The sequence below is a fragment of the Lissotriton helveticus genome, chromosome 5_1, assembly GCF_964261635.1.
Source record: "Lissotriton helveticus chromosome 5_1, aLisHel1.1, whole genome shotgun sequence".
NCBI classification, from domain to species: domain Eukaryota; kingdom Metazoa; phylum Chordata; class Amphibia; order Caudata; family Salamandridae; genus Lissotriton; species Lissotriton helveticus.
In genome coordinates, this window is record NC_136065.1 from 1,286,315,559 (window position 1) to 1,286,338,986 (window position 23,428).

Sequence of the window (23,428 nt, forward strand, 5' to 3'; positions counted from 1 at the left end):
CCACTGTTTGCTGTCACGCACCACGGGATAATAGACGGTGAGAGGGGGCACTGCTGATGACCCCAGGTTCCGCTGATGCTCCGGTATTGACGGTAGGGGGCTCCGATGACCTGTGCCCCCATCAGCCTTGAACTTGCCGGGTCTGAAACGCGTTTGCTGAGCACAAGATGGCGGATTGCTCCTGGGCGGCGTTTGCTGTTTTAACAGTAGCTCCGGCTTCCCTCCTTGTGCAGGGATTTTGGACTGAATTAAACACTATTCTCAACAAGTCAAGTAACATGCTAGACACTCTTCTTTTTTGGTCTCTGAGGTTCCTATTTGTTCAGAGGCTCGCTCCAGTTCTCAACTCTGCCTGACCCTAAGATGGCGACTGCTCTATGGAGCTTACCGGGAGCCCACGGGAGACCGCCCTGGTGACTCACGGGTCCCGCACGCCACAGCAGACGCACTTCAGAGGCGGTCAGTATGTGAGTGGAGAATAGCCTCCGGAGATCACAATGGGTAGACCCAATCCCCTGTTTCTGGACTCAAGACTTCATGATCTTCATTCTTACCTGGCTGAGCCCTAGACGAAAGGCTGATTCCCGCTGGAGCTACACCGACAACTATGGGGGAAGATTGGCTCTGGCACACCACTATGGCCGTCACCTACCCAGCCGGACTTCAGACATATATCTCGTCGTTTTTCTCCGCTGTGGTCTCCTCCCTGTGGACATCCTGCTCTCTTGGTCTTTTTTGATCTTGATTTCTGGTGTTCGCTAGTAACTCTTGTCTTGTCTATGTAATTCATTCTGTAATTTATGTGAATTTTTTTTCTTGTAGCTTGCAACTTGTTTGTTTCCTTATGTAAAGCGCTCGGAGACCTTCGGTCTAGCCAGAGCTATATAAAACTTATCAAAATAAAAAAAATATAGCAGGAATTTATAAAAGCGAGGCAGATTTTAAATGGTGTATTCGGCAGAACCTTCTCATAGGACTTGGTCCAAGGCTCAGTAAACAGGTCAGTTCTAAAGCTGCAGATGGTGGTGAGATGGACTCTGTGCCTTGAAGACAAGTGCTCAGTCCAAAAGTGTCAAAATCTAGCTGTCCGTGCACAGCGCTAACAGAGCAATTGAAACACATCCAAATCCAATGGCAGAAAAAAAGAATTGAGGTGCAGCTAAATCCTGGTGCTGTATCACAAGTCGCCTTGAAACTAAAACTCCTTCAAAGAAGAACTTGTAACATTGTGAGCCCAACTCTAGATGGCATATGCTGTAAACATTAACTAATTTGGGAGACGTCTATATATCCCATTTCCACAGCCCAGACAAAACAATATCACTGCTTTCATTACCATGAGTTTCCAATCACATTAAAGATAGGGGAGGAAAAGAGTTTATAATGAAAGATGGATCAATTATACTGTTTATAATAAAGGACAAAAATCATCAAACAGGATGGCCAGATTTCAAATTTATGGTCAAGGTTTGCTCATGACCATACGCAGGTGGCCACAATGCAAATGTCCAGCTAGAAGTACACAAGCCAAAAACCTCAGTTTTACTGGGTATTTGTATTCGTAGCCATCTATTAAATTATCAAGAGCATGAAACAATTAATGTTAAAGGTAGTGGGTGGCGTTTTAATCAAGGTGAGATTAACCATCATCCACATCCATGTCAAGATAAACTATAGGATCTAATGGGGGGAAATATGCATTCAAATGTGAATTAAATTATCCATACTTCTGGTAAAGACCACCATGGAACAAAACCTGCTTGTGATTTTTCAATCAGGTATGGAATGACTAGCTGTGTGCCGACCAGACTCTTGGTTAATATCTTCATTTCAGTGTTTATTAGCGATAATGGGTGTTATCTGTTGCTCTCCAGGTGCCCTTAATTTGGATATCAGAGAGGCGAGTTCTGCTGAATTCTTGCCTCAGTATTGAAGATGACTTTGCTTCTTCCAAGTGCTTTGTAAAAAAGACATGATATGTATGCTCATCTCATCTTGCACAGTAGAGGAGACGATGATGATGATGATGTATTTATAAAGTGCACAATACTCTAAGGTGTCTAGGCGCTAGCCGTGAAGCAGACTCGTTCGGCGCAAGTAGATTAAGCGTTATGCCCAAACAGCCATGTTTTTAGACCCTTTCTACATCTGTCTCTTCCAGGTGACTCCCCAGTATTCATACTGTTACACACAAAGTCTACCTGGGCAATGCTTCCTTCCAGTGATTGATTTGGTTGAACTGACAGTCATGGCAGTTACATGAAGGCCTTTAAGTTTCCGTTTACTTCACTTAAGCCGCGTTGTTCTGTGCTGTGAAGTTTTTTTTTTAAACATGGGGAATGTTAGAGGTCCAACGGGTAAATCGTTGTCTATCTATGGGCATTATGAAATCCTCGTATCGCACGCTTTGCTTCTCTTTTCTAGAGTTGGACAGCAAAACGTCAACTCAACTTTGCTCACAGTGACTCAATTATAGGCCCGACAATAAAAATTAGGACTGGGATGAGCGAGAGATGTGAAGTCACAACTGACCGATTCTAGTTCGTGTAATAAGGCTTCCTGGGTTTAATTAAAAATGCACTCCATTTCTCACTGATCCTTTTCTCCCGTGGGTCAGTTTTTTGCTTTTCAGGCAAACTTATTATCTTTATCAGTTCACATCCCTAGAAGATCTTACCAGCTTCGCTTCCCACAATGTAGGATTTAAGCTTTCAGTTTTTAAGTTAGACATCAGGTGCACATTTATTATCAATCACACATTTTGTGTTTCGAATCCTATAAGCAAGAAGTATTATTTCCACGGTTGTAGGATGAAACAACGTATATACACCTATCACACATGAGCCAGTGCCACGCAGGTCATTACAACACAATTCATAAGGGTACATTATAAATGTCTTTAACACACATACACTAACCACGCATGCCAGTACAATACAAAGATTTAGAACACATTTTTTTAACATACCGTCCTATGTTACTGTTGATGTTTAAAATGTGGACAATTTGATGGTGTTTTAAGGGACAGGAAGACACAACGCACAAGCGTATGGACATCAAAATAAACTGAGCAGTGCTAAAGTAAATAAGACAAATTTCGGAGAGAAGATAGCCAAAAAAACTGAAACACTGCCACCTAGCGACGCAAGTACGCACGCAGGGCCTTTTAGGCGAATAGATGTTTTCAAAAACAACTAGTAATGCGTGTTTTTTATTTTAAACCTCCGCCGTCAACTTGATGGGGTTGCTGAGCTGGGATAAGTCAGCACTGTCACTTCAACTCTGTACCCATCATGGGGTTAATTCTGCTTCCCTTTTACCGGGGTATTTATTGGGTTTGTGGCGTGCGTGGAATGAGTATTTGAGAGGGGTGCCCCAGGTGTGGAGGTCTGGACCCCTGCCGAGCGCCATGCTTCTCGCGTTAGAATAATACATTTCCAGGTAATTATCCTGCATTACCTGGCTTAGTGCCCGAGAATGTCACGCAAAATAACCGTGTACAGAAGTGCGAGCTTTGTCGGGAAGGATGCTTAATAGCTGAGCTTGTTTTACAAAGACCACAAGATGGCACTAGTGTACAATGGGAGGTGTAGGAATCTCTATATAGCAGTGTGGAAATATCCTGTTATCAAAGAAACTCATATGCAAGCCAAACGAACTTCTGAGTTTTGAATACAGAAACACAAAACCACACACCCGCCTAATTAATGTAAAAAAGCACCCCTTGCATAAAACCTGGTATCAAACGGACTGCTGCCCTCATCCTACTCGACCTCTCCGCAGCCTTCGACACAGTCTGTCATAACACCCTTATACAACGCTTCAGCAACGTCGGAATACAAGGAAAAGCATTGGATTGGATAATCTCGTTCCTCGCAGGAAGAACCCAGAGAGTCCGACTCCCCCCTTTTAGATCAGAGGCCACCGAAGTCATCTGCGGCGTACCCCAAGGATCTTCACTCAGTCCCACCCTCTTCAACGTATACATGAGTCCCCTCGCATCCATTGCGCGCCAACACAACCTCAACATTATCTCCTACGCAGACGACACCCAGTTGATCCTCTAACTCACCAATGACCCAGACACCGCCAAAACCAACCTACACGAAGGGATGAAAGAAGTAGCCGAGTGGATGAAGAACAGCCGTTTAAAACTGAACTCGGACAAAACGGAAGTACTCGTCTTAGGTTCATCCCCCTCCGCCTGGGACGACTCATGGTGGCCACCGGCCCTGGGAACCGCACCCACACCAACGGACCACGCACGTAACCTGGGCTTCATTCTGGACTCCTCCCTCACGATGACCAGACAAGTCAACGCCGTCTCATCATCATGCTTCAACACACTACGTATGCTCAAAAAAATCTTCCGTTGGATCCCCACCGAAACAAGAAAGTCGGTCACCCATGCACTTGTCACAAGCCGACTGGACTACGGAAACACCCTTTACGCCGGAACCACAGCCAAACTACAGAAAAAACTCCAACGAATCTAAAACGCCTCAGCCAGACTCATCCTAGACATCCCCCGCCAAGATCACATTTCAGGTCACCTGAGAGACCTCCACTGGCTTCTCGTCAACAAGAGAATAACGTTCCGCCTCCTCACCCACGCACACAAAGCCCTCTACGACCTCGGACCAGAATACCTCAACACGCGCCTGTCCTTTTACAGCCCCACCCGCCAACTTCGATCGTCCAATCAAGCCCTCGCCGCAGTTCCACGCATCCAAAGATCCACCATGGGGGGAAGATCCTTCTCCTACTTAGCGGCCAAGACCTGGAATTCCCTCCCCAGCCACCTCCGCCTCACACAGAACCACCTCTCCTTCAGAAAACAACTAAAAACTTGGATATTTGATAAGTAAAGCTCCCCCCCTCCCTCAAGCGCCTTGAGACCCTCTGGGTGAGTAGTGCGCTATACAAATCTAAACTTGACTTGACTTGAAACTTGACTTGATGTCCAGCAACAATACAAAGCTTCTAAATAACTGACAAAAACAGGGTCAACATATACTGCATTAAAAGAGGGGCCTAATTGGAGAACTGTTCAGGGAGAAGATCCCAGCTGTGGCCTCTCTCCCATCGTATAGTCGGCCTCGGGTCCCATTAGGCAGAGAGCCTGGATAGACTGTCAAGCGATCATGATCTGATTTGATTAGTTGCCAGCTAGGGAGGCACAGGCTGGCTAAGGTAGGGGATCTGTTTGTTTCTCTGCCGCCCCACACGGCAACAGGTGTCCGACCTAGGCAGTGGGCTGTGTCATGCTACTAGTAAGTATGGGTGACATACTGTCGCGAGAAAGTGTTACTCATAGTTGTTGAATGTCACTCATAACTACACTGAAATTATGAAAATGTCACACGTAAGCAATTTAAAACCTTGCCAGCTATGGGTCGGGGTGCATCTTATAATTGTACCCTGCCGCAATTAGAACTGCATCTTGTACTTATTTCATCGAGGTGCAAAGGCCATCGCCCTCCACAGCAACAAAAAAAAAATGGTGGGTGGTATGATGGAACAAATTTATTTTATTTTTTTACATTGTTTATGCGTGGTGATGTCATCCGTAGTAAAGCCATGAGCAGTAATGTCCTCTGTAGTAAAGCCATGCATGGTAAGCTTTATTCGTGGTAATATGATGCGTGGTAAAGACATTGCTGTACGTGTAATGCGTAATTCTGACAACGTTGTAATGGATGTTTTCCATTTTTCCATTTCTTGATGTGCTATCAAGACCTATTATATGTTCCAATTCTAAGCACTGGCTGATGAAGGTCAGAGATTCCCCTATAAGTTTTTGTTGTTGTTGTTGTTGTTGTTGTTGTTGTTTTTGTTTTTGATCTGTTCCTGAGGCTCAGCCGGGAACACGCGCGATATTTAAGGAAAAACGCTAGCAAGCTGTAATAATTTTAAATGGGTTTGACAGTGTGATTAATACAACTGTGTTTTTTTTAAATTTCCACTCTGGGGGACAGTGTGTTACTAAAGCTACTGCCTCAATTTTTGTTTGCACAGACACCATAGCGAGTGGTCTGCTGCCCTACCTGACTAGGCACCTGGTTTACACGCTGCTTCCAGCGCGGCCGCCATCATGGGTGGAACCTAGGTCAGCTCGCTAGTCTTTAGCGCCCTCTGACCATAAGAGACCGGGCTTCCTCGCGCCGAGTTTAGATCTGTTCCTGAGGTTCAGCCGGGAACATGCGCGATATTTAAGGAAAAACGCTAGCCAGCTGTAATAATTTTAAATGTTTTTGACAGTGTGATTAATACAACTGTGTTTTTTTTAATTTCCACTCTGGGGGACAGTGTGTTACTAAAGCTACTGCCTCAATTTTTGTTTGCACGGACACCATAGCGAGTGGTCTGCTGCCCTACCTGACTAGGCAGCTGGTTTTCACGCTGCTTCCAGCGCGGCCGCCATCTTGGGTGGAATCTAGGTCAGCCCGCTAGTCTTTAGCGCCCTCTGACCAACCTTCCCTCCCTATTTAACCAGAGTGCCTCCGAGGACGTGCAGCGGACGTGTGCAGTGGGCGCGCATAATGCGCGCATAATGCGCGCCAAAGGTGCGCCAAAGGTAAGCCCGTCTGCGCCCGTCCACGTCCCGGAGGCACCCGTGCCCGCAGTAGACACGGTTCATGTTAACTCCACCTCTGAGCCTACGTATAGTTATGATTTTGCTACCCTCTATCCCCTTTTGTATCGCTTTGTTCGCCTTAAGTGTGGCAGGGTATGCTCAGACGCGAGTCCCTTGTTCACTTGGCCAATGGATTCAAGATAGCCTGGCTGATGAGGATTATGAATCCGAAACCGGTCCCAGGATGCTTGTTTCCGGTCCAGGGAAGACATGGCTTGGCAGTTGGGGCTGGACTGTTCCCATGAGGCACAGGGTCAGACTGATTTGCATATAGCTATGTCTGAACTGGGGTGGCTGAGTGAACTAAAGAATGGTGATGGATTAAACCCAGATCAGTTGACTGGGGGTGAGTGTTTGATTTGTTCAAGCGCTCCGTCCATCATCCCCTTTTGTATCGCTTTGTTCGCCCTAAGTGTGGCAGGGTATGCTCAGACGTGAGTCCCTTGTTCACTTGGCCACTGGATTCAAGATAGCCTGGCTGATGAGGATTATGAATCCGAAACCGGTCCCAGGATGCTTGTTTCCGGTCCAGGGAAGACATGGCTTGGCAGTTCGGGCTGGACTGTTCCCATGAGGCACAGGGTCAGACTGATTTGCATATAGCCATGTCTGAACTGGGGTGGCTGAGTGAACTAAAGAATGGTGATGGATTAAACCCAGATCAGTTGACTGGGGGTGAGTGTTTGATTTGTTCAAGCGCTCCGTCCATCATCCCCTTTTGTATCGCTTAAGGGAAATGTCGGTCGTAAGTGCTCTGAGCCTGAATGTGATCCTGCAACCGCCATCCTGAATTGTGCGAAATGCGGATGTGCGACCACTACTTCCACCCTCACGCAGGTTTCGGAAGGCCTGCCTAACCCCTCTGACCCCGCTCTGGATAAACCCCAGCACTTCTCCTGTATGTTATTAAACACACGATCTTTAGGCAAAAGGGCCTGCACCTCTTTAATCTTTTTATGGAGCATAAACCGGCTTGTCTCTTCCTCACTGAGACCTGGCTATCTGACGCCTCCAACCCTGACATCTCGGCTGCCCTTCCCCCTAATTACTACATTATTAGGAAGGATCGGGAGGTGGGCAGGGGAGGAGGCGTTGCCATTGTGGTTGACAGGCAATTTACCTGCTCAGTGCTCGAGACTGAGACCATTACAGGGGTTGAATCAATCGGGTTCTGCCTGTCTTTTTCCTCGCACCATTTGTGCGCTGGCCTATTGGTGAATAGGCCACCAGGCTACCTTAGCTCTTTCTTTGAAGAGCTCCATGTGACCCTGTCCCCGCTTATTATATGAAATATAAGCATTGCGTACTTCTTGGGGACTTTAACATCCACTTGGACGACGCTGAGGCAGCGGACTCTTTGAAACTACACAATGTTACTAGCACTTTTGGCCTTTCTCCGTATATTTTTTCGGCAACACACAATAAGGGTCACCTGCTCGATCAAGTGTATTCTTCCATTCCTATCCTCCCCGCCGATACCCTTAACCTGGTCGGATTATTGTCTGCTAAATTTCGACATTCTGGGGTTATCTAAATCCATCGGCAGCGGGATAGACTCTCAGCCTGTGGCGCTTCGCCCCTTTCATCGAGTCACTTGCGACATGCTGGAGCAATCCCTGGCATCCCATCCATGCCAATTAACGGGCAAGCTAGAGCATGACCTTTCCATCTTCCAGTCATGGCTTATACAGCGCTTTGATGAGTTAGCCCCTATTCCTGCAAAGCCAAAATCTGGTCAACGTACTTCAGCCCCTTGATTTACTGCTGAACTCCACGAGATCAGGAGAAGCTGTAAGAAGGCTGAAAGAATTTGGCGCAACAATTATGAAGCCCCTTCTAAGGCGATGTACAAAGATCTTATTAAAACTTATCATAAAGCCATTGTGGTGGAAAAGAAATTGTACTTTGCCAAAAGAATCGGCTCGGCTAGCAATATTAGCAAGGACATTTTTTAAATTGTTAAGGAATTTACGGCTCCCACTGCTCTTCTCCCAAATCTTCCCCTTCCGAATCCTGGGTCAAGCAACTGGCAAGTTTCTTCTCAAATAAAATCCTCAATATTCAGGCGTCTTTTCCGCCTGATATCCTTACCAAAGATCCTGGCATTTTAGCGCCCGGGTTGTATATTACTTCCGATAGTCCTACTTTTGCAGTCTTTCCATCTCTGTCTCCTCAGATGTCGCTGGATCTACTACTTAAGCTGAAATCCGGATCTCCATCTGACCCTTGCCCCGCTAAAATCTTGGCAAAAATGGCCCGTGTTCTTAATCCTTTGGTTAATTCTCTTCTTAATGCCTCTTTTGAATCGGGTGTTGTTCCCAAGGCGTGGAAAAAGGCGCACATCGTTCCACTGATAAAAAAACCAAATTTGGACCCGTTGGTGCATTCAAACTACAGACCGATTTCACTGCTCCCTGCCCTGGCTAAACTCACGGAAAAACATGTGCATTCCACTCTGTCCGATTTCTTAGAAACACATAACATCCTGCATCCTACCCAGTCAGGGTTTCATTCCAATCTGAGAACCGAGACAGCACTGCTGGAGATAACTGAGTCTATCAAGGAGGTGACAGATCGTGGAGGGAAGGCGATGCTGGTATTATTGGATCTTTCCGCGGCCTTTGATACCGTCCCTCATAACCGTCTTCTTCTAAGACTTCAGGAGATTGGACTTAGAGGGTTGGTATTAAATTGGTTTGAGTCCTTCCTGTCCGAGCGCCAACAACTGATCTGGGTCCCTCCTTTCTCAGCGGCTGTTCCTCCACTGGCAGTAGGTGTGCCAAGGGGTCGGTACTGAGTCCCACACTTTTTAATATTTTTCTATCCCCCCTGGCTGAAGTGGTGGAGCCCTATGGTGCCCGGATTGTGACCTACGCTGACGACACGCAGCTTCTTTTCACTTGTGATAAGAAAACTGAGTTCGATGGCGATTCCATCAAGAGCTGCCTTGAGGCCGTTTTCTCCTGGTTTTAGCGTAACCAGCTAAAATGTAATTCAGATAAATCTGAAATTATCTTTTTCGGCGGTGCCCCTGACACTCATTGGAAATCCTGGTGGCCTGTGGATATGCATCCCCCGTCTTCACCCACCCTGGTTGCTAAGAATCTGGGTGTCAAAATTGACAACGGATTAACTTTTAAACCCCAGATTCTCAGTCTGGTCGGCCAATGTTTCGCCCTGCTGCGTACGCTCAGGAAATTTCTCCCTTTCCTTTCTTTTTCTCACAGGAAAATTACAGTCCAGGCACTGATCGGCTCTAGGCTTGACTATGCCAATGTTCTTTATCTGGGGCTCCCAGAGTACCTTCTAGCTCGTCTGCAAACTGTTCAGAATTCTGCTGCCAGGGCCATTTTTGGCCTCAGTCATAGGACTCACACCTCAGCCCTTCTAGACTCGCTCCACTGGCGTCCAGTGAGAAAGCGTATACTTTTTAAGACTCTAACCATGACTTTTAAATCCTTGCATGGTATTGGTGCTGTCTATCTTAGGAAACGTGTCTAATTTTACTTCCCTTCCAGATCTCTACGTTCTGCCACTCAAGCCCTGGCCATCATTCCAGCTACCAAGCGTGCCCGTATCGGGGGCCGCTCCTACAGATTATTGGCACCTCAGCTTTGGAATAAGCTTCCCCTTTCTCTTAGGAAATTAGACAATCTGTTGGCCTTTAGGAAGGGACTGAAGACTTGGCTTTACGGCCTTTAGTCTGCTTGTGTTTCCGGTTTCCTCTGCAGATCTATAGCGCCGGGACACTCTGCCCGAGTAGCCGTGCGCTCTACAAGACTCCCCCATAACATAACATAACATAACATTGTTGCTGTAGTGCCATGGAACTCACAAAGCACATTTATCCTCACATATAAATGTGCAATACCTGGATCAGGGTATATCAAAAGTCAAGTGTTCTGGTCTGAGTAAGGCTGCATAAGCCTCACAGAATAATCCTACTGCAGATACTGTCAGGGTTCCTGAACCTATCCAAGAGGAGTTTGATAATCAGGTTTCAGTATTTGCTGATAATGATTACAGAGTCTGCTCTCCGTGAGTAATCTGGAGATCAAGGTCTAATTTGTCAAAGTTGGGGGCATCCATTGAGCACAGAATAAGCATAGAGTTCTGAATCTCTACTTTAGCAAACATTCCTGTAATCTGCCTCATTCCAGGTTTTTATCACTTTGTGGCAAGATCACTGTGAAAGAGTATGGTCACATCATTGCGTTTGATATTTGTGTGGTTGTCCAGTTCATTATCCTCATGCGTTATACTCTAACCAATCATTGCTTTAGTCACCCAATCTCTTCACATTTTTAGATTTATTGTTATAATGTTTAAATCAAGTTTTGGGTTAATAAAGAGTTGACCTGTTGAACTATTAAGCACGTATTTCCAGTGATGTTTAGGCTGTTTTTAAATTTGGCCCATTCATAGCTTCACGTAAGTAGCAAGTAGCATTGTTAAGTGCAGTTTGATAAGGCGTTCCACTCTGCAACCTGTGTCTAATTTAGTCCTGTAACGTCAGATGGCAATATACCACATGCAACTAGCTGCTGAACATTGTGCATACACAGCAGTGAGGGTTCAGTCACTGGAAATATTGTTATGCAGATTTCAGGTAAAATGTTATGTCTGCGAAAGCAGCAGGATATTTTGACATTCGAAATAACAAATTTAAACAGTATGTGTAGGTCTACATAATTATGATATACAAAGAAAATACACAAAGTTTACACAAAAAAAGAAAATTAGATCTGTCCATTTCAAAGAGATTTATTAGTCTCAGATCTCATTTACTATTTTGCCAACTGAGAGGTCTCTATATGAGATGTGAACTACAGATTCCACTTACTTTAGAATAAGCTAAATTGCTAGGAGTCGATTCCGGGATTGTAGGACTTTTTGCCAGTCGAGAAGTAAATGGCTCATACATATGGTACAATGAACGGATCACACAGGCTCGCAGACATCTCAGTTTTTCGATGCACTCCGGCCTCAAGCGGACTGGAAGCAGAGCAGTAGTTTGATAGTGCCTAAAGGAGGACAAAGAAAGGCTCAAAAGGTATTCCAAAAGCCACAATAGCTGTAATCAGAGAAAAATCACAAAAATGTAACAACTGAGCTGCACGTGAGGGTAAACAATTTAATACCACATATCCACTTCATTGTCTATGGTAAACTAAATATTTGCTATCTGCAGGTGTGTCCTCCCCATTCTTAGCCACATTTCAAAATATCAACCCTCAGGTGATAAAGTGTAAACATTTTCTCAGGTAAAAGGCTGTTATCAATATGTTGGCTGTACACAGATGGTACAAACAAACCTCAAACCTAAAAGTAGTACATTTCAAGCCACAATACCAGTACGGAGCATAAGCTAGAACAAACCAGAAATGTGATTTATTTAACTCGTGGGAGTATTTAAAGAGATAAACGAAGTGAAATGATGTGTACAAACTCATTTCACTCACACTGACCTTAATAGTCAATAGCTTTTAAAAGAAAAGAAAAAAAAAGAAAAAAATGTAGTTCAAAACTTATTACATTCATTCTGACTTACATGTACAATTGTATTGTCTCAAAAGCAACTATCCTACAGTAAAACGAAGCTGTCCATAACAAGAAAGAGCAGATTTTAGATCCACAGCGTTTCATAATTTGCTTTCCTGCAAAAAATGTCAATCTGCACAATGGTGCAGTTATTAAAATACTGTGTCCATAACAAGTAGACAAAACAAGGTGAATTTTCAGCTGGACCACTAAATCTAAGGATGCAATCTTGTCTCTTATGAAAAATAACTGGCGAGGCAAACAATTACTGCAGTCACAAATTATGCTAAATTTCAACTTATAATAAAACATTCAGACCATTTAAAAAACATTCAGACCATTTTAATGGAAGAAAAATAGATTACAAGAAAATAGTTTTCTCTAGGGAAGTGGGTATGTCAATTTTTCATTCATTTGCAAGCAGGAAGGAGCAGAGGTGGATGACGTTTTTTGTTGTTGCAATGTTTCATGAAGATTTGTCAAACAGCGCCAAAGTTATTAGCAAAACAAAAACGTTCTTCCTATGGAAACTCTGACTCGTGTACAACTACAAAGTGGAAACTGCCCAACCTTACAACCCGCTTTGCTTTTGGCTGTGCTAAGCACAGGGTTAGTAAAGTAAGATATTGTAATGAAATATTTTTTCAAGTTAAAACAATATCCTTTGAAAAAAGCCAAGGGGTTTACTTATGACCACACATCCAATCACTCATGAAATGTTGATTACATCTTTAATGACGTCTGAAATGACATCATTGACAATAACTCTGTACATGGCAGGAGGTCAAGTTATTTTCCTTCCATGACCTATAACTGGTGAATTTGTGTCGGTTTTAATTTAAAATGTTACATTTTAAATGACAGTTTCACATCTCTATAACATCACTTCAATCTTTTGTTTTTTCAGTGAATATATATTCTATGGAGTCTATACACATCTTTTAACAAAAGAATAAGGTATTGTCCTGGCAGATCCAAAAGAAAATAAATGTGTGCTTCCTCTTGCTTCTATGTTAAAAGTGCTTTCTTATGAACAAAAGGATAATTCATTAAGACAAAGATGGTCAATTCGCATTTCAGTGATTCCTACTTATTTGGCATTTAGTTTCCTACACACTGTTTTCAGTATGTTCGCTAGGACTGCCTTCTTCCGGACAGTATAGTATAGAGACATATAAAAAACTATAACAATGGTATTACTTTGCACATGGAAAAATTTTCTTTGATCAGGTGATTACAAATGATTTCCTTATGGACATTACAATTAAGATAAATTGTTGACTTTGACTTAAAGTTACGCACTTAGAAACTATAATTTTTCTTCACCATCTCCACCTACTGAAGTCCATGATTTTTAAAAGGCAACAATTGAGATGGTGGGGTTTTCAGTAACGTTTCAAAATACCCAATCAAAGCTTAAAATGGACTTTACATTAACAATTTTCTTACCAACATTCTATTTGATTCTGTGTTGTAAAATGAGTCATACCGTAGCCTTATAGCCCACCTTAGTGAGCTACTCTGACATCAAAAGGCCTACTCCAGTGGTTTGCTAGGCCTTTAAAAAGGGAGGAGAACTTTAAAGGATGGTATAACATTATATGACTTTATATTTGAACATTCCAGCCCATGCAGGTGGAAAATATCAATTTAATCAAGCAATGGCAAAGCCAGTATTCTTGTGATGGCTGCCTGCCTTCTGGCTCCAGCAGGGCTTGTTCTGTAAAATTGTATTTTGTGTAAGCTGCTGGGCAGTCACCGGTAAAGGTAAAAACATTTTTTTTTAAAAACAGTCTTAAAGCTATTGTTTTGGTCCCAAAATGCATAGTAGTTTCTGAAAATAACTACCTTGTTTACGGATGTACACCTTGTGAAAGGGATGAATACAGTCACACAAAGCCAATGACTTAAGTGGGCTGACCTATTGCCCCATGCTGGATGCTTTAGTGGGTGAAGAAAAATGTTAAAGACACAATAACAGATTAATAAAAGAAGAGAGCGGACTGAAACCCCATATAAGCAAGTTCATTATATTATTTTAGTAAAATCATAAGGTCTTGGCTTACACCAGACCTAAAAAACAGCCTCATACGATACCCAGGTGTTTAAAATCCCTTACACCTCTGATACTTCAGTTCCTTTCATAGCACCTCCTGCGAGTGCATGACACGCACACAAACACCGCAAGATCTGTAACAGGAGGCCAACAGCCAGATTCTCCGTCGGCTCCGCAAACTGCTTTTCGTCATTTGGAAGAGGTGAGGGAGACATGATCTGATGAGAATTCCTCCTTCCAAGAAGGCTCCAGTGACATTTTAAGCAACGGGTGGAGTGTTGGGGGGGGAACCTCTCTGTGTGCCATCGCCCACAGCCTGTCTCTCTCTCTCTTTTTTCCCCCCTGCAAAATCCACAAACCTCTTAGCCTATAGAGAGACAGGGGAGAGGGAGATTAAGAGGCAGTGGATTAGAACACTGGAAAGTTGACAGCAGCGGGTCCATACCAGTGTTTATAGCCTGCTGTTCCTGCACGGTCTTCAATAGAGCACTCAACATTTTAATGCGCTAAAAATCAAAAGTATGCAATAAAAAGAAAATACAAAGTAGAAGGAACAGTTCCCCCATCACACCTTTTGTACAATCTCATCCAAAATGCTGCAGTGCAAGTAACAGTCCAGGCATTCTTACAAATGAGAGCAAACTTCACGATATCTTCTGGGCGTATATAGGAGGCAAGCATCAGCCAAATGTCTAAGGGATAGTCATCTCCAATGTTGCTGTGCATGGTTTCTAAATAGAGGGAAAGACATCAAAGAAAAAATATATATAACTCAGAAATATTCAAGATAGGTTATTAATTCGATCTAGAAGCCACTATCACTTTTTTTTCCAACACGTTTATTGAATTTTAACCAAACATAGTATGACACAGCATGCTGTAACTGACATGACATTACATTACATTGCAGGCAAATCTTACTACCTACAAAGCATATCTCAATATGCAATGTGCATTTACCATGTCCACTGAATTCCTCCTCTGCCCCTCCCCTTTTCTACAATCTCACATATTTTGTCAAGAAAAACGGTAATTGTAAAAACACCCAAAATTACCACCTTAACAGAAATACAGTGTTGTCATTAATTTCTCACAAGTAAGGTGGCAGGACGTTAGCATGAAGTATTTATCAGACGTGGTAGATGCAGACACTACGGAACAATTTATTCACTGGGTCAGGTGAATGCCTCCTATTCAAACTTCAAACTAAAAAATGAGGAATACCCTGCACCATTCGGTGCCTATAGCAAGTTCCAGTAATAACTGGACATGTTTACCCATGGGAACTGGGGAAGATTGAGGGGTACAGAGTTATCACACCTGATAAGTTTGGGTGTGCTAAACTCCACATAGCTCACAATTATGAACCCTCTGCCAATTTTCTTTTTCCGCCGAACATTTGCTATATGGTTCCCTCAGTGTTTTAATATTGGTAGCAACAACTGAGGGGTGCCTTTCATGCCAATCTAATTTGGACTATGGAGTGGATGTGGGTTTCAAGGCAGTTCCTAGAGAATTATGTCATTGTAAATAGAATAGAGTGAAACTCTAGTTATCTTAGATACTATAAAATTTAGCAGATGCTACTGAAGATGTGTCTTGTGGCAGTCACCATTTCTATTCCACCCCCTCCGATAGTTTACTGACCAGAAATGTGGGGACAGCCCAATTTAGAATAGGCTTTCCAACTTTGCAAACAATCTAGTGAAATTATAGTCCAGTTTAGCAGAGGAAGCGTTTTTTCTCCTCCAAACACGATTTGACAGATCAGAGCTTGCCTTTACAAAAACTGATGTGTCGTTCTGTGCATCCGGATATTATTAAAGGTTATAAAGTTTTGATTGTGCAAAACTAAGTCTAGCTGCCAAATTTACTGTGACCCTGTCAGACATCCTTTCTCTTGCTTTCCATTCAGCAGAACATTCACATAAAGAGTGTTTGGTACACAGACAACTATTGGGTTTTCACACATAAGAAAACAAAGGTCACATACACAAGCTTTCCACTACATACTCAACACTTGCAGTAATTGTTTATAAGTAAAAGGTTATTTTCAACGGAACTGTCTAAAGGACGATCTACAAAGCATCCTGCTTCTTTAAAAATGTAAACAAGCAGTGGCTCACATGCACAGTTTTTACATGCTTATAACATTTCTTACTTCTGCCAGACTGCAGTATTTACATGCATGCTTTTATACTTTTTAGAAGGTACTTAAATGCTTTGGTTCTGCTCTGTCTCGTTCCGATAGCAAAGGGGATGATGGACGGAGCGCTGGAGCAAATCAAACACTCACCCCAGTCAACTGATCTGGGTTTAATCCATCATCATTCTTTAGCTCACTCCACCACCCTAGTTCAGACATGGCCATATGCAAATCAGTCTGACCCTGTGCCTCCTGGGAACAGTCCAGCCCGAACTGCCAAGCCAGGTCTTCCCTGGACCGGAAACAAGCCTCCTGGGACCGGTTTCAGGCTAATCAACCGTCAGACAGGATAGCTTGAATCCAGTGGCAAAGTGAGCAAGGGACCCACGTCTGGGCATACCCTGCCAACCTTTTTGCTGGATTGCAGTGTGAGTAGCCTACCATGTGTTAAGTGCTTCTCTGGGTGTAGCCTTCCTACACAGAAAAGTAAATAGTTTACATTTCCATAGGGTTAAACGTGCTCTAATTGAAAATAAGATATGCAACACAATGACACATGAAATGGTCTATTAACATACCATTCCACTCGGAATAAATAAGATTAAACAGTACAACTAGATGTTAACAATCCAATCACAGATAGACAGAAGAGTGCAAAACAAACAATTTCAACGTATTCTCGAAGTTGTTAAACACCAAGTTGTTGAAGATAAGCTGGCAATTTATACCTATCTTTTATCCCTGAAAAGCCTAACACTTTTCCTCGTAGCTTGAGATAATCAGCTTGGGAGGTCTGGCAGACTGCAAAAAGTATTTTTATTATCATAAAGGGCCTGTAGGAGGTTCAGTAGACACGTTTCTATGGTTGGTCTTCAGCATGTTCAAGGCAAGCGTATTAAATCAGAAAAATCTGTTCTTATCATGCCTACTGGCAAGTACAAATCATGCAAGGCAAGTAAGTTTATTGTTCTGCCCATTAACTTAGTTTCATTAATCATCTCAGACACCAATGGATATTGCTCTATGGATCTTTCCATAAGTCAGTTTGCAATCGTTCATGGCTTTCTATAACAGCTATTACTTGGCACGGTCAATCATACAGCATAGCTAAATGGCAGCAACTACAGTTACGTCTGCTCATGAAGCATTCTATGGCTGGCTGGGTGGATAGTGTCCTATGGTACTGGGGCACCACTGAGGAGTGCTGGAACGGGAATGTTCCCCTGTATGGTAAACAAGCATGTCCAAAACTGAATACACATAGGAAGTCCAGGGGGGCAGAAACCCAAGCAACAACATACTGCTACCTAGTCAATGAGAATACACACAAAAAGTATGTCTGGTCATGTGAATGGGAGGAAAGGAGAACCTTCGGGTTCAAAAGGAGAGCGCTCCTTTAAGGACAAGAACCATCCATCACCCAAGGGTGACATGCTTCATCATAGGGTTCCCTCCTCACACCAGGACCGCAATTCTTTATTGTGCTACAATAGCTTCTACCCTTGTGCACTACGGGATAACCTTCCAGTATCACAGTTCCGAAGACTCAGGAGGAACTGCATGGAACTGGAAAAAATAAAAAAAATTGAGGCCGAATTGAGTGATCATCTTTCACAAAAGCAATACCCACTGGACCTTGTTCAGAGAGCGTCTAAACGAGCCAGGAATAACAGCGAGGTCCTCTAGGAATTGGATCCTAAACCAAGTTCAGAAATATTAGTATGTGTAAGCACAAATAATCACCTGACAGACAGTCAAAAAAGTGATTAACAAAAACTGCCATATTCTCAACGCAGGGACAGAACACTAGCAAAATTTCTGTTCGCTCTCAAACACAGTAGGAACGCTGGAGACATTGTGATTCACAAAAGGCCACAAGTGAGCATCCAGAGGGTGATTCCACATACTCTCTGGTCTTTCCTCCAGTCAAAGGGCATTTCCCCTGTGGTTCCTATCTCATCACTTGCCCGTGCAGACTCGAGCTAAAATAAGAATAGTTGAACATTGGATGTCAGCGAGATGCAAAAAATCCATTACCAAGTTGACTAGACACTTTTTACAGTCCGGACACATGGATGAGTATATCAGGTGGTGCATTCTAGGCAAACCCTAACACACCACATATATGGACAGTTTAGAGACAGTGTTATTCCGGAGGGAACAATGATGGATTTTTGGACTCAATTGCCATTTATGGCGTCTGAATGTTGACATTCCGTAGACCACCTTATGACCATTATGGCATGTCTGTTAACATCTTAATTACATTCCTACAGTCCTTGACTTTCCAATCATTCTATGCTCCCTTCCACTAAGGTAGCACACATGAGCATCGTCAAACCTCCTCTTTACCCCTTTCTGTTCCACTAGGGGGACCACCAACAGTGATGTTTTACCTTGGCCAGGGAGATGCCTAGTTAGGCCCTTTGACCGCCCTGTGCTGTCCGGGTTCTCCACATCTCCAGACACTTGGTGGGAGACACTGGGCTGGGCACTCGGTTATGATAACATTTGTTCCTGTGACTCACCTCTTTCGTCCTACATGTATTTTATTCTGACCTCCTCCTTTGACATTAGGCACCGTTTGCAGATTAGCTTATTATCTGATATGGCAGTCATCCCAGAAGTGTTTTTAGCTCGCCAAACTTTGGACTACGTTTCCCATATTGCCCGGTAACCCCGCCTCTTTACTCAGAATGTTCCTGACCCACAGTCCCTTTAAAAAGATATGCCTGGCATTACGTCCTTTCTTCCGCCGGGCACACCACGGGAAACGCGGACAGTGACTCTGAAGGTATGGGGTCCATTTGGGGCACAGGATGATTTTACATTCGTCTGGTATGTCACTTAAATATTTGATTGGGTCTAATGCTTTAATAGGGGCACAGGGCAGACATAGATTGGTTACAGGAGCAGATCATGTTATTCTTGAGACCGCCACATTGAACCCCGGTACTCATGCTCACCCAGCAAGACCTTGCGACCCCCTCTCCCCCCTTCACAATGTTTCTTTAGCCTGCGCTGCCCGTACGCCTCCTACTGTTGCTTGGGTTACCATAAATAGCACGGAACCCTGGGGTCTGCCACCTAGTCCGGACGGTTTGTGGACCACACATCTGTTAGGTCCACTAGTGATTTGGGATGTGTGTTCACTGCATTTAGTCAATCAATCAATCAAAGCATTTGTATAGCGCACTACTCACCCGGAGGGTCTCAAGGCGCTGGGGAGGGGGGGTCTGCTACTGTTCGAACAGCCAGGTCTTGAGCTGCTTCCTGAAGGCGAGGTGGTCCTGGGTCAGGCGGAGGTGGGTCTGGAGGGAGTTCCAAGTCTTGGCGGCGAGGTAGGAGAAGGATCTTCCCCCTGTAGTGGCTCTTCGGATGCGGGGGACGGCGGCGAGGGCGTGGCCGGTCGATCGAAGTTGGCGTTTGGGAGCGTAGAAGTTGAGGCGGTTGTTGAGGTATCCTGGGCCTTGGTTGTGCAGGGCTTTGTGTGCGTGGGTGAGGAGGCGGAAGGTGATTCTCTTGTTGACCGGGAGCCAGTGCAGGTCTCTCAGGTGTCCGGAGATGTGGTTGTGGCGGGGGATGTCCAGGATGAGTCGTGCTGAGGCGTTCTGGATCCGCTGGAGTCTCTTCTGGAGTTTGGCGGTGGTTCCGGCGTAGAGGGAGTTGCCATAGTCCAGTCGGCTGGTGACGAGGGCCTGGGTGACCGTCTTCCTGGTCTCGGTGGGGATCCATCGGAAGATCTTGCGTAGCATGCGTAGGATGTTGAATCACGACGAGGAGACGGCGTTGACTTGTCTGGTCATGGAGAGGGAGGAGTCCAGGATGAAGCCCAGGTTACGGGCGTGGTCTGTTGGTTTGGGTGCGCTGCCTAGGGCTGGGGGCCACCAGGAGTTGTCCCAGGCGGAGGGTGAGGATCCCAGGATGAGGACTTCCGTCTTGTCCGCGTTGAGTTTCAGGCGGCTGTCCTTCATCCATTCGGCTACCTCTTTCATCCCTTCGTGTAGGTTGGCTCTGGCGGTGGCGGGGTCGTTGGTGAGGGAGAGGATCAGCTGGGTGTCGTCGGCGTAGGAGATGATGTTGAGGTTGTGCTGGCGTGCGATGGCTGCGAGGGGACTCATGTAGACGTTGAAGAGGGTTGGGCTGAGCGAGGAGCCTTGAGGAACGCCGCAGATGACTTCGGTAGCTTCTGATCTGAACGGGGGAAGGTGGACTCTCTGTGTCCTTCCGGCGAGGAAGGAGATGATCCACTCCAGTGCCTTCTCCTGGACTCCGACGTTGCTGAGGCGCTGTACTAGGGTACGGTGGCAGACAGTGTCGAAGGCCGCGAAAGGTCTAGGAGGATGAGGGCCGCTGTTTCTCCGTTGTCGAGCAGGGCTCTGATGTCATCGGTTGCTGCGATCAGGGCGGTCTCGGTGCTGTGGTTGGCCCGGAAGCCAGACTGCAAGAGGTCGAGGGATCCGTTCGTCTCGAGGAAGGCGGCCAGCTGCTTGTTGATGGTCTTCTCGATGACTTTTGCGGGAAACGGGAGCAGCGAGATGGGTCGGTAGTTCTTGAGGTCGGTGGGGTCGGCTGATGGCTTCTTTAGTAGGGCGCTGAGTTCGGCGTGCTTCCAACTCTCCGGGAAGGTAGCGGTGTCGAAGGAGGTGTTGATGATGTCCCGCAGGTGGGGTGCGATGACAGCGTCGGCCTTGTTGAAGACGTGGTGAGGGCAGGGGTCGGTCGGAGATCCGGAGTGGATGCAGTTCATTGTGCAGACGGTGTCTTCGATGCTGATCGGGGTCCAGGCGCGGAGGGTGGTGGTGGGGGGCGGTGGTTCGGACGTGGCGTGCGTCGGTTGGGTGCTGAAGCTGTTGTGTATGTCCGCGATCTTGTTGTGGAAGTAGGAGGCGAGGGAGTTGCAGAGGTCTTGCGAAGGGGTGATGTCGTTGTTTCCGGCGTTGGGGTTGGAGAGCTCTTTAACGATGTTGAAGAGTTCCTTTAGGAGTGCTTCTCTATGTATTTTTCCTCTATGTTTTCATACAAGACCGTTTACGATGACATACCTTTTCCCCTTGTTTTTGTTACTCTTGTACAATTATTGGTTCAGTTTTTCAGTGAGTGTGAATTCTTTCTATTGCATATATAGCACTGCGGCGGCATTGATGGCTGTCTGATGCTTGAGAGCGTAATGCACTGATGTTGTCTGGGTAAGATTACCTTAGATTTCTCTAAAAAGTATGAGTAGGGACATCAATGATAGGCACAATACGCACCTAGTCACACCAGCTCATGTATTACACATGGTAGCATACTTGGCAAGTTAGAGGTCATACTGGGCGAGCGCTTCTAATGAACATCTTGTTCTTGTAGACCCAGAGTCTCATGGTGGGCTGCACCCGAAACAATCTGGCTTACGTCTGTGAGGCTGGTTCTTTCGAATTCTTTTCTGAAGAGTGACTTAACAATGTTGGTCCTGATGAATGCATTTGAACACGTAGAGGTTTTTGTTTTTTTCAAATCCCCGTCCTCTCATGTTTCAACTATCCACTGGGGGCGCCAGAATAAAGTATAGACTTAGCCCACCAGTAGATACCTTTATTTACTACACTTTTCTCCTTGCACTCTGCCCCTTCCTGGGAACCTTACCCTGCTCATCTCATAGAAAGAACTTCTGCTCCTCTCTGTGGGAGAGTTGCAGCCCACACCAGTTAACTTGCGGTCTTAGTGTGAGGAGGGAACCCTATGATGAAGCATGTCACCCTCGGGTGAGTGAGGTTCTTGTCCTTAAAGGAGTACTCTCCCTTTGACCCCTAATGTTCTCCTTTCCTCCTGTCCACATAAGCAGATGTACTTTTTGTGAGTATTCTCATTAAACAAGCCGGTCCCCCAGCCCGAGCACTCGACTGCATGTAAAACTGGTATCCTAACTTTGTTTGTCTTACAATCACACTAATTTAGCATGTGTGCAGAAGCCTAGGCCAGTCCATGGTAATGTGAATTCCAGAAAATGTTTGCTGACTTGTAGGGCTGCACCTAGCACACTCTCACAGCTGACATGGGACTACTATCCACGTCTGGTGTTAGTCACAGTGCGGTTGGTGGCAGCACCCAGAGTTCTGTGAATTATCAGTTACAAGACATTTGTGTGCATCACTGTACAGGTCAGTTCTGCTGACCACGCTTGAGGAAACTTCTGCTTTAGTGTGACCCTCTGACCATTGAACTGACATTCTGTGTGCATGTTGAGCGTGTGTATGTACGTACTGAGACAAGTGGGATCTATCTTGGATAGCTTCTGGTTAAACCTAGTCCACAACAGAGGGTGGATACAGCTTCACCAAACAGTGAAAGCGTACTGGCTGCAATCCTGTGACTGAACGGTGGAAACCCAGGCACTGAACTGAGGGAGGATGGAGACAGAGCTACCCCTAGAAAATCAATTAGGTCCTGGCTAGCAAAAGGCTGCCTATTAGATCTTAAATGAACAGTGCCACTTATGAGACGGTCTGAGGGGGGGGGGGGTTGCTGGATTGCAGTTTGTTGTTCAAGGTGAAAAAGTGTTAAGGCTTACTGTTTTGTCTGTCAATGCATACTGTTTCAGGAAGACTGATGACAGCCAGGTGCAAAGGCCTCACATTTAAACGTGCCTTGGCTTTGAACATTTCTGCTTGAAGCCAGAATTACTGCTATCTGTAGTGCGAGCAATCACCTAGCCAAAGGCTGTGCCTGAGAGAGAGTCAAAAAATGACATTTTAGCGAAAACTACCAGAAACCAGTTCTGAAACTAAAGCAGTGGATCCATATCCCAAGTCCAAAAATGAATATATCAGCAAGACCAAACTACTCCATTTTGTTATAGATTCAGGTTCTTCCTGCCCAAAGAAGGGGGTTATTCGTAGAGGACTCGAAGAACTGTTGTGTGATTAGGCATTGTATCTCTAAAAGAGAACCCAGATGTTATGGACATCACCTGAAGTCTAACTTACTGGAGAAACTGAGGGCCTGCCTAGCACCTAGAAGTCTGCCTGCAGAGAGCAGGAAAGAGTGCTTAGCTCACAAGGAGTAG

At 45.0% G+C, this 23,428-nt stretch overlaps 1 protein-coding gene across 1 annotated transcript in view; it reads right to left on the bottom strand.

Moving 5' to 3' along the window:
• TMEM183A (transmembrane protein 183A) overlaps nt 1-23,428 on the bottom strand; it is a 112,995-nt gene that overhangs the window by 59,167 nt on the left and 30,400 nt on the right. The window contains exons 4-5 of the mRNA XM_078644119.1: nt 14,806-14,965; nt 11,481-11,661 (exon numbers count right to left, since the gene is read on the bottom strand). Coding sequence (XP_078500245.1) covers nt 11,481-11,661; nt 14,806-14,965 — 341 coding nt within the window. The remainder of the gene's footprint in view (nt 1-11,480; nt 11,662-14,805; nt 14,966-23,428) is intronic.